Source organism: Vigna umbellata, chromosome 1 (genome assembly GCF_029865625.1).
Source record: "Vigna umbellata cultivar VRB3 chromosome 1, Vumbellata_1.0, whole genome shotgun sequence".
Lineage (NCBI taxonomy): Eukaryota > Viridiplantae > Streptophyta > Magnoliopsida > Fabales > Fabaceae > Vigna > Vigna umbellata.
Genome location: NC_142165.1, coordinates 67,777,330 through 67,789,305, shown reverse-complemented (window position 1 = coordinate 67,789,305; position 11,976 = coordinate 67,777,330). Strand labels below are relative to the sequence as shown.

At 36.8% G+C, this 11,976-nt stretch overlaps 1 protein-coding gene across 1 annotated transcript; it reads left to right on the top strand.

Moving 5' to 3' along the window:
* Positions 1-9,371: 9,371 nt before the first annotated feature.
* Positions 9,372-11,631, top strand: LOC124826012 (transmembrane emp24 domain-containing protein p24delta9-like). The gene is made up of 4 exons (XM_047298777.2): positions 9,372-9,748; positions 9,868-10,077; positions 11,082-11,158; positions 11,303-11,631. Exons 1-4 carry the CDS (start codon positions 9,521-9,523, stop codon positions 11,445-11,447), a joined length of 660 nt encoding a protein of 219 aa, XP_047154733.1. The 5' UTR covers positions 9,372-9,520; the 3' UTR covers positions 11,448-11,631.
* Positions 11,632-11,976: the final 345 nt, after the last annotated feature.

Below are 11,976 nucleotides of genomic sequence, written 5' to 3'. Positions count from 1 at the left end.
ACAAACGAATTAATTGGGGTTTAAAATGCAAGACAGAAAATAAACATGTATGCATGAATTGTGATCAATGGCAAAAAGCAAAAGATAAACACTTTCAATGAAATTTATGTATGGATATGTTGTTGGGGTTCAATTTCATCTTATCCACTCTCATATATTTTAGGAATTCAACGATCAAATCACCATTGTTAATGCCACTCTCTAATGTACCTTTCCAGAAGGCTTCTCCCTAATCACGAGTTCATACAATTCCTAGCATTCCTAATGATTAGTTCATAAGTTCAGGAGCTTAACGACAACCAATATAAAATTGGGAGAAATTCCCCGGATCTAGACTTCCCCGTACGTTCCCGTATCGACAAAACCAATAATCATGCATCGAATGAGTTAAACCATGCAAGCATTAAACAAAGAGGAAAAACCCTAACTAATGATGAAAGAAAGCATAGATCTTAAATAAAAGATGTAAAAACAGATTCCATATATGAGAGTTTCACAAGACTACATTGATTCCCCAACAAACATAAAGAGGTTAGTTCACCATATTCATGGTGAACCTAGATGAATTACAATGAAAGAATGAAAGAATAAACCCTAAAAAGGTGAAGCGGAAGCCTCAGCATCCAAGATCCTCCTTCAAAGGGGTGGTAGAGAGAGTGTTTGCCTCGTTCCAGCCAGAGATACCAACCCTAAGACATCTAGTTCTTTAAATAGGACATAAAAATAATAGAAAACGGGTCCAGGCCCAAACAGATCATAAAATCGCATAAAACTGGCCCAAAACTCGTCTGGTTGACTTTTTTCGTATTCTGGTTGACTGGTTGACTTTTCTGGTTTCTGGTTGAGTTTTCTGATTCCATCTCTCTCCTTCTTCACTTCTTTCACTAAATTCACCTTAAAACCTGCACAAAAACACTGAAATCAATCATAAACCTGTCCAGCTCTCTTATTTCTGAAAATATGGATAAAAGCATGATTTCACGCTAGTTTCTAAGTGTAAAGGTTGCTTTTTGTGTCAATTTTAAGCATGAAAATAACAGTTTTTCAACTGTTATCAATACCCATGGTTTCAATCTCCAGTCAATCTCTTAATACGTCACCCAGGACCAGACGGATAAAAATAACTAATAAACCAAGTTGATGAATGGAGAATTCCGAAAGGAATCACTGTCAACATGGTTGGACAGTGAACGACGAGTTCATTGATCGAACCACTACCACACGGTATCAATGGAAACTAAAACCAAGTTGATGAATGGAGGATTTCGAAAGGAATCACTATCAACTTGGCTAGGCGGTGAACGTCGAGTTCGTTGATCGAACCACTAGCACTCAGTATCAATGAAAACTAAAACCATATTGATGAATGTAGTATTTTGAAAGGAATCAATGTCAACTTGGTCGGGCGGTGAACGACGAGTTCATTGATCGAACCACTGCCACTCGATATCAATGAAAAATAAAACAAAGTTGATGAACGAAGAATTCTTAAAGAAATCATTGTCAACTTGACTGGGCAGTGAATGACGAGTTCGTTGATCGAACCACCGCCACCCAGTATCAATGAATACTAAAACCATGTTGATGAATGGGGAATTCAGAAAGGAATAATTGTCAATTTGGCCGAGTGGTGAACGGCGAGTTCGATGATTGAACCACTGCCACTCGACATCAATAAAAGGTAAAACCAAGTTGATGAAAGGAGAATTCCGCAAAGAATTCACTGTCGGCTTGGCGAGATGGTGAACAACGAGTTCGTTAATCGAACGCCGACCGAACACAACAAAGCAATAAAGAAACAATGAGACAGAAAAATAAAAACCATTGTATTCAAAGAGTATGTTTGGGGTATACATCAGAAATGTTGCATGGCTGGTGGAGCAAACACTGGCAAAACCTAAAAGTGCTTGCCGCCGACCACATAACCAAAAAGTATCCTAAAGAAAAACAAAATATTCCTCGCCCCCCCAACATTAACAAAATAATATCCCTACACTACTCTCCACCAACATCATCTTTATCACCTGCCGGTTTTTCTTCCTCGCCCGGCTGCCTTTCTGCTGCCAGAATTTCTTCACCGACCGGCTCACCCTCCTCGAGTTGTACCAATTCCCCGTCAATGACATCTTTCACAATATCGAAACCTGCAACGAACGGATCGGTAACCCCTAACAGGAAGGACGCTTGGCGCAAGGCCTTATTAAAACCTTCCTCATGCTTGTACACGACCGAGTCATTCAGGGCACCGATCTCCTTGCCTGCCTGTTCGAGCCCACTCTAAAGGGCCTTAGTCTCCACGACCAATTTTTGCTCCTTCTCAGCTTGTTTGGTGGCCGACATCTTCAACTGGCCGCACTCTTCAGTTAGACGATTATTCCTAACCCGAGCATCTTTTAAAATTTCAACGGTCTGGCCTAGTTGTCGGTGGGCCTCATCGAGCTCAAGTTGAAGGTCACCTTGCTTTTTCTCGCACCCCTCATGAGCGGCCCTTAACGCTTCAACCTCAGCCCGAAGGTCGGTGGAGACTTTCCTCTCAGCTGCTAGCTCTCCCTGCACATGCTCGATTTTGCGTCGGTCGTCGAAGTCACAGAGATACCAGGCTAGCATAGACGCCCGGTTGACAGCTCCAACATGGTGTTGGTTACTTCAACCTTGGGGTTGGGGCTGAGTCACCTCGACGACCCCGATTGTCGCTGCAATAGTAGCCGATGAACGACTAGTTGCGGCCACGGTGGCCTTGATAAGTTCAAAAAAGTAGTAAATTTTCATATGGAATTTTGGCACTTCTGTGTTGAATTGGGTACATTTGTATCAATTTTCCCCAATCTAAGAAAGATGAAATGTAATCACATTGTTTTTGAGTTGTTGATTAAAAGGAAATCATTTGATCCCTATTTTGTATATATTTCAGGTAAATTAAGAGAGAAGAGTAAATCCTGCAACATTTCGCCCAAGCTAGAATGATCTCACTTAAGTTAGACTCATCCAGGAAGCCATTACTTTAAAAGTCATTTTCGCTTAAGCGAGAATGACTATCTTCTCCAAGAAGTTTCATCTCGCTTAAGCGAGAATAATTTAGCTTAAGCGAGAATGACTATCTTCTCCAAGAAGTTTCATATCGCTTAAGCGAGAATAATTTAGCTTAAGCGAGAATTTGGGCAGTATATATACTCATGAGTTAGAAAGAAAAAAGGGGGAGCGCAGAGAAAAAGTCACAGATCTACCGAAAGAGTTGTTCTTCCACCTTAGTTGTAGGATCTTCTTCTTCATCTCTTAGAATGTTAATGGCTACCATGAGTGGCTGATATCTTCTCTTGGGATTGAATGTAATCAATTCGAACTCGGATGTAATCTGGTGATATTTATATATAGCATTTTTATTTTTATTCAATATTGGTATTTTTGTTCTGCTCTTAGTGCTTGATTCTATCTGATCAATAGTTTCATGAATGTGGGTTTTAGATTTGACTGGAAAGTGTTTCTAAAATCTGATCTGAGCAAGAATACTTGATATTTTGTGATGCTAGGGATATATTTCAGTTTATCAATTTCTTATAACACCAGACTATAATGCTGGACAGTTTGTTGGATATGTGAGGAATCAATATTCAAGGAACTGATCTTATGAATTTTATACGCGAGGAATCGGTATAAATGATTTTTGTGTGTTGCATTAATATTGGTAATTTCAATTCCTATATGTTTGTATTCACCCATATTGCAGACGAGTGAGATAGATAAATTCAATCCCAACTTCTCATATTAAACTTTCTTTAACTTATCTGTTGTTACTATTCTACTTTTACGCAACGTAGTATAAATTGTAAAAATCCATTATGAATAAGACTGAATACCTTTGTACATATGCTGTTTCAGATAATCTTATCTATTTAATTGAAGTTGTTCCTCGTAGGATCAACACTCTTACTTAAAAAATCATTATACTACAGTTGACTATTGGTACGCTTGCCAAAAGTTTAACAGGCCTTACCAAGGGGAGTTGGCCGGGGAGCTCTGCTGGACGAGGAGGTTCCGCCCGTCTGTTTCCATGAGAACATGAAGTTGGATTTGCGGGGAACAGGGACCGACATGATATCTCAAAGGGTGACAAAAACTTTGCTAAGTTAGCATCAAAGCACTAATTAAAGTAATCAAACAAAAATACCATACCGAATGCCAATTGGTCAGAATCCTCATGGCCAAGGAATTTAACGAGGCTGCGGGCAGAGATGCAGCAGGGCAAGCTATTGATAATCCTCACGGTCTCCAAGTCCGTCGGGTTCAAAAGGCCGACTGGATAAGCCCTTATCTTTCGTGGATTCCTCATCCAATAAAAAGGGAATAGGGGGTGTCCGGTCTCGTCATTGAATTCTGATCAGTCTGCCTCTCTTATTATGACCTTAAAATATTGGTCCTTAAGATTCTTAAACGAATCAAAAAAGAGCTTAAGCAAACATCTATCCTTGATGGACGTCAAGGACACCCAACCTCGCTTCGCAAGAGGGCAGATGTCAAAATCATGTAGAAGAATAGGGACGATAGGAGTTATCCCTAGGGCGGAACACATTGCTACGAATGCTTGAACTAAAGCCCATGGGTTCAGATGTAGTTATGTAGGGGCGACATTGAGTTCGCGGAGGACGGTGGACTAAAACGGTGTGAAGGGACCCGGACAAAAAGCTAGTCGAACAGATAGGTATACACGAAAAAAAAGTCGTCCGCGCTCAACTCCTTCCCGTGGAAGACCCGTTCGTTCCCCTGGCTAACACCCAATCGCATTAGCTGGGCGTCCTCGATATCCCTAGTGATCCATAACCGGTCCACCCGTCATTTCAACTGCCTTTTCGTACCATATTCCGATATGTAAAGACTTATGTCATGAGACGCCCAGTCATACCCCTGAACGACCGACAAGCAATCAGTTGGCACCGGACCCACGTCGTCAATATCAGTGCCCTACTTTAGCAGATGGATGACCACTCCGTTGACAACTCTCTTTGTAATATATACAGGAGACTGAGGTTCTGGTTCCTCTTCCCCACTATGTACAGGTGATGGAGGCCGTGAGTCACCGTCTCCATCGGACCTCTCGAGGTAAGAGGACGACATCGAGTCAGGAGAAGAAGGTCGACTGCCACTGCCCGTTGCACCCCCGCTGCCTCTGCTCGACGACTCCAACGACGACTCGACATCAACGATTGCCATTTATTACCTTAAAGAAAAGAATCACACTTTCGATTGGAAGAAAAAGAAGTTGAAGTGGGAAAAAAGTGAGAGTGCCAGCAACCCCACTCGTCTATTTATAGGAAAATTTTTGAAAACCGTTGTACAATCATAGCCGTTAAAAACCGCCACGTCCAACGGCCCAGATTCGAGGGCGTTTCAACTTCCCAAATCCAAAAACACGCAAGCTTGCGACACATGTTTTCCCGCCAAAAGTCACTACGAAAATAGTCGGACGACCTTGAATGACCCATAACACACCAAAAACAACTCAGTTCAAACCCAACATCAATTACGTTGCTTAGGGCTTGTGGGGCCTGTGTACCATGAGGGCCGATCGGCCATGACATCACCCTACAGTTAAGTACGCCCGAGTTGAGCCAATAATGTGCACTACATAACGGACGGACGATCACATGAATACACCAAATGTCAAGTCAAGGCTAGGCACCTTCGGCAAACAGGAACGCACTAAGGCAATTGGACTGAGGCAGTACGTATGACCGGACGGTCGTAGGCAGGACGTCTGGCCTCCTATGTAGATTAAGGTAATTAGTACTTAATGGTATTGGGCTGAGATTGGTTGTGATTAAGATCTCACTAATCTAAAGCCCATACCAAAAACTATAAATACAGGTCAAAGGTAAGTGGTAGGTGATCGTATTTACTATGCATTTATTACTACTGCATTGAGCTACCGAACGGACAACTTACTGACTTTAGCATCGAAGAACCTTTAGCAGATACACCTCCAGACGATAGATCGAAGACGAAGGCTCGAGTTAAAGACTGGACGGTTTTAGAACAAATTGTGTAGGTGTTAGAAGTGACTCGACCTTACATCTGAATCATATACAACGAAAAATTTATTAACATTTATTTATTTATTTCAACACATATATAAATTAAGTGTTCAATTACATTACACATGTATACATGTGACGATTTATTGTTTCAAAATTAAGTAAACTAATACAAATTCTAATTAAGATCTAAAACTAAATTATCAACATGAATTCTAAGACAATCTTAAAAGCAAAAATCTGAGTTGAAGAAAAATAGATGAATACAAATTAAAAGAATAACTATTAAATTGCACATATCGCTACATTTTTTTTAAAATATATTATTAGACAGGTCTAGGTTGGTCTATCTCGACTTTTAGTTTGAATAGACCTATCTCGGTTTTAGTTTAACCAGCAGAATTGACTTTTAGCTCAGTCGGTTCACCTCGACCTTCGGCCTAAATTAACCGTTTCGAACTTCAGCCTAAATCCATCCAAGTTGACATTTGGCATTAGTAATGTTGACTAGTCTTGACTTTCGTCCTAGAGTGCATCAATCTTGACCTTCGATCCAAGTCAACTGTCTCGACTTTCTCAGGCTGGCCCATCTCGACGTACGACTAAGGTAGGGCCAAATTTGGGTATGTGAAGCGTAAATTAAATTAAGGCAAATTTTGGTCAATGCAAAGTCGGCCGAATTTAACCAAATGTTGGGGCCAACTTGGTCGAATTTGGTTGAATTTCGAATGGTGACTGACTCGATCAAATTTAGTAGAATTTTAGTTAATGTCGTCTCAACCAAATTTGGCCAAATTTCGTCTTCGGCTAACGGGCCAAATTTGACCAAGGTAGACTCAGCCAAATTTATTCAGGCCCAACCCAGCTTAAATTCGGTTGATCTTCAGTCTAGGCTGAGTAGGCCAAATTCAATCAAATTTCAATAGGGGTCAACTTGACCCGATTTGGCTAAATTTTGGTTAACTCGATCAAATTTAGTCAAATTTCGGGGAAGATAGACTAAATTGAATTCTACCAAATTTTGGTCTAAGCCGACTTAGTCAAATTTGGCTGTTTAGTGTTGATTCTACCAAATTTGGCCAAAGTTCGGTGAGGACATACACCGTCGAATTCGACCAAATTTCATTCTAGCCAACTCAGTCAAATTTGGCTGAATTTCGATTTGATTTTGTACTCAATCAAATTCTTTCAAATTTCAATTGAGGTCGACTAGATTAAATTTGGTTCGATTGACACTTACTTAATCCAATATAGTCAAATTTTTTATAAGGACAAACTCAACTATCAATCAAATTTTGATATAGGCCAATTTAGTCTAATTTAATTAAATTTCAATCGAAATCTATTCAACTAAAATTGACCACATTTTAGTCAAAATAAATAAACAAAAATCGATCAAATTTTAATGAGGCAAACTTGCCCCAATTCGATAAGATTTAGTGTTTGTTCGTTTGAGCGTATTCTCCCGTAGCAGAAGATTTAAGAGAATGGAAAGAGAATACTTTTTTTGTTCATTTGAGATGAAATACGGGTGATTGTGCAGATAGAATTGCGGGATGAAGTATTTATTCTCAACTCTCATAATAGAAGAGATTTGCAGGGAATTAATAACTTTTACAATATCACCCCTATTATTGCTATAATAATAATAATAATAATAAATAATAATAATAATATTAATAATAGTAATAATAATAATAATAATATTAATAATTATTATTTTATATAATATTTTTACCATTAAAAAAAAGTTGATATTACTTGGTAGTAAATTATATTACAAACAAATACTACATTTAAAAATAAATTCATTTTACTATATTATAAATTTTTTAATTTTTAAAAATTAATTATAATAATTATTTATAATTTTAGTCTTTTTATATACATTTTTACAATTCAATATAACATTAATAACTAGAAGCATTTTAGTAATATTTAATTTTTATCAATTAAATAAATTTTTTAAATCTGTCACATCAATCAAATTCTACACTAATTCTCAGAAACTTTATTTTCAAATCCACTCTCACTTACCCACAAATCCACTAAAAAAAACAACAAAAAAAATCTCCTCAAATCCATTCCATTACTCTCCCCAAATTATTTCGCACAAATTACCTCCATGTCTTAGTCTAGACTCGGTTGTACCGAATTCCAAAAACAATGCATGAAAACACTTTTTAAGGTTTTCTTAAATAAATTAAACATCACAAATGGCTCATATAATTAGAAAATGTCTTCATTACTTATCTTTCAAAGAAGAAAAGTTAAGAATTATATTCAACCATCCACACATCACTCACCACTTTGAGGTGCCATGGGATAGCCCTGAGCCAATTATACGGCTCATGGTAAAGGCACAAATTTAATGCAGCCACATGGAGGTCACACAAAACCGTCAACGTAGCATGGTAGTAGACATAAAGTCAGAAGAATCTGGAGTACCAAGGCTTTGTTTGGTTACCATTTATAAAATCAAATTTCAGTTTTTTAGTTTTGATAAGTGTTTAGTTAAACGGTATTTGAAATAACGAACGTGTTTTATAAAAAATACAACAGTCAGTTAAACCACAACTGAACCTCTGTTCTGAGAGTGTGAAAGGAGAGAATGAGAGAATGTAAAAAAAAACTTGGGTTTAAGTTTTTATCATTTGTATTTAAAATTTTTATACTTTTTAGTTAAGTATTTATTGTTTAAATTTTTCTTTAATTAGACAATTAAATAATTATCTGGTTTCGTTTTTTTATATTTATATATTAAAAATATGAAAATTTACAATTAATATAATTATTTATTACTTTATACTGATTATAATATTATTTTATTAATCATAATTTAATCAAGATGACGTGATAAATAAAAATATTATAATAAAAATTTAATTAAAAATATAATTTTTTTGAATATTTGGTATAAAAATAACGGACAAAAATTTAACTAAAAATATCTAAATTTCCGAACGGCTAAAAATTTAACTAAGGCAAAAAAAATGATAAAATCATAAAATGAGCAAACAATAAATAATATATCAAGGAAACAAAGCAATTTTTTATTATGTAATTATTTTAAGAAATCTAGTATAAGAAAATGTTTGATGTTTTAAGATAAAATTGTTGACCATTACAAAATAAAATTTGCAATATTTACTTATTTATTTTTATATTATTAAAAAATTTAATTTATTTATGATCCTAATCCCTCAGATTCACTCAATGAATAATACGTGTAAGTTCCAATGAAAAGACGCCACGTAAGATTCAAAGTTTGACAATCGACATGGACATCGTGGTTGTGTTGTGCAGCTGCAACAGTAGGTGTAGTAGTTAGCACCCTGTTTGGTTTGGTTAATAGTTCCATTACCATATTAATTATTTCTCATCCATCGCTGCTAAATCTCTTTTGATTCTTCTTCTCCGCCTTCACTTCACGCCCATAACCTAATCTCTGCTAACCCACTTTTCTCTGTCGCCAAACACACCATCCATTCATCATGTTCATCATGATTGGGGGAAACCCCAGACCCCTTCTGCTCCTTTCGCTTCTGCTTTTGGTGTTCTTTTCTTCCTCAACCCAATCTCTTCGATTCGAACTCCAATCTGGCCACACCAAATGCATATCCGAAGACATCAAGAGCAATTCCATGACGGTCGGCAAGTACCTTATCGTCAATCACAACGAGGGTCAACCTCTGCCCGATTCCCACAGAGTCACCGTTCGGGTATTTTCATAAACCCCACTGCCAAAAATTGAAACTTTTTCGGGCCCAGTAGTGAATCGGATCGTGTTCTCTGGTTTCTCGTTAAATGCTAATCCTGCTTCTTTTTTATTTTTTGTTAGGTGACTTCGTCGTACGGGAACAACTATCACTACGGGGATCGCGTTCAGACGGGGCAGTTTGCGTTCGCGGCAGCGGAGGCTGGAGATTACATGTCTTGTTTTTGGGCGATAGATCACAATCCCCCGATAACGTTGACTGTGGATTTTGATTGGAAAACCGGTGTAGCAGCCAAGGATTGGTCTAATGTTGCTAAAAAGGGGCAAATTGATGTGAGTAATCCGACACTACTGTGTTTCTAGCGGTTAATTTTTGTGTAGAGTATAGTGTTATGATTTCTATGCTGAAAGATTTGGAGAAAAGATGAATTTGTTTTGCAAGATTTACTTGGTAATTGCATTCCAACAAATAGTTTTCGTAAGAGAGCTTATTTGAATGAATTCAGTATTACTATGAGGATCTCATGGCAAATAACTTGAAAGAGTTGGTTTTTAACCGAGTAAAATTACATAGTGTGATCCATGAAGGATCTCTTCTTTTAGGATAAGGTTTTTGTTGCTGTTGTTGTGTTACTCATGTACAACTACAAGTCGAGTCTTTCAGTCAATTACCTAGCTTATGCTGCATATACTGACAAGAAATGAATGATCCTCTTTTTTTCATTTACTGCCTCAAGCTCAATCTAATCTGATCAATCAAGTAATGTCTGATTTCCCTTACCAGTGGTAGAAATCTGTATTAGTACTAAACATTAGTCTCACTCATGAAATTTCTAGTTATGGTAGGCTTATAGGGCATGATACGTACCTAATCATGGAGATCGTTTTACTTTATAATGTGAATATTGAATGGAAACCACATTCATCCGTACAAATGTGTCACATTTTCCCTACCTATAAATTTTTGTCTACCTCCCATTTATTTTATTTTTATAAGTGGTAGTCAGCTCTTTTTTCTTTGGCTTATTCTCTGTTTACAAATTTGGCTTTCTTGAATGATTGCATTATTATTTTAATTTGTATTGTTCCTCCACACTATCTATCTATTTTCTGGAGTTTACTTCTGTCCCGGTTGATTTCACTAAAATTTATGCCATATTCTTGAACAAACCAAAACCCACTCAAAGCCTTCCCATCCCACCCATTTGTTCCTTGTGGCATAACTTAACAGACTCTTTGATTTTCAATTACATTGCAAGAAGTTGCAATATTTGTTGACAGAATGTTCGATAAAAGAAAATAAAAATTCTCATATCAATTTAATTCACCTATACCAGGTAATGGAGCTAGAGCTAAGGAAGCTGCAAGATTCTGTTGCTTCCATTCATGACGAGATGTTTTATCTTCGTGAAAGGTAACCAAGCATTGCCTGAAAATTTTTAATTGAATACTCTGACATGGGAAAGTGAATAAAACATTATTCTTGTTTCTGGAATTACTTATTGATGGAATATTGTAAAATCATTATTCTTACTATTTTGTGCCATTCAATTTGCAGAGAAGAAGAAATGCAGGAACTGAACAGGGCAACCAATAGCAGAATGTTCTGGCTGAGTTTGCTTTCGCTCTTTGTCTGCTTATCAGTAGCAGGGCTGCAACTATGGCACCTGAAGACATTCTTCGAGAAAAAGAAACTCATTTGAAATTTTGTGATAGTTTTTACATTTTTCCTATGTGATCTTGTAAAATATTCCAGCATTAATTTATCCAGAGGATACGCATAACGGTAGTCAGTATGATCTCAAAAATCACAAGTATATTCCTTTGTTAAACGCATATCAGGCTTATGGCAATACGATTTTCAAAGGAAATTTTGGCGTTCTTCAATCCAAGTGGCTCTTTATTATGTTTGGTAGAGAGGAGAAAGTTAGAGTACATGAGAATTAGAAAAATCTGAAGGAAATAGGTGAGAAAGAAAATACAAAATAGTTGAATTTGATTTAAGAGAAACATAGAAGAAGAAAAAAGTAAAAGATACTAAAATGTGACAAATGGAGGGGAAAATTTAAGTTGGTTTCAATTTTTTGGGATTTTTGTATAGAGATCTATACTTTTATTTAGCTATAAAAGTATTTATAGCTAAATATACTGCTTAATAGAATATTTTAGGAAAACGAAGTTCCAAGAAGTTACAACGTGTTTGGATAGAAATTTCATAAAATGATGATTCGT

Bases quoted from the DNA above. Each gene is read 5' to 3' on its own strand.
- LOC124826012 (XM_047298777.2), top strand. From the start codon at position 9,521: ATGTTCATCATGATTGGGGGAAACCCCAGACCCCTTCTGCTCCTTTCG. The intron at 9,749-9,867 runs GTATTTTCATAA...ATTTTTTGTTAG, and splicing joins CCCACAGAGTCACCGTTCGG to GTGACTTCGTCGTACGGGAA. The intron at 11,159-11,302 runs GTAACCAAGCAT...TTCAATTTGCAG, and splicing joins ATGTTTTATCTTCGTGAAAG to AGAAGAAGAAATGCAGGAAC.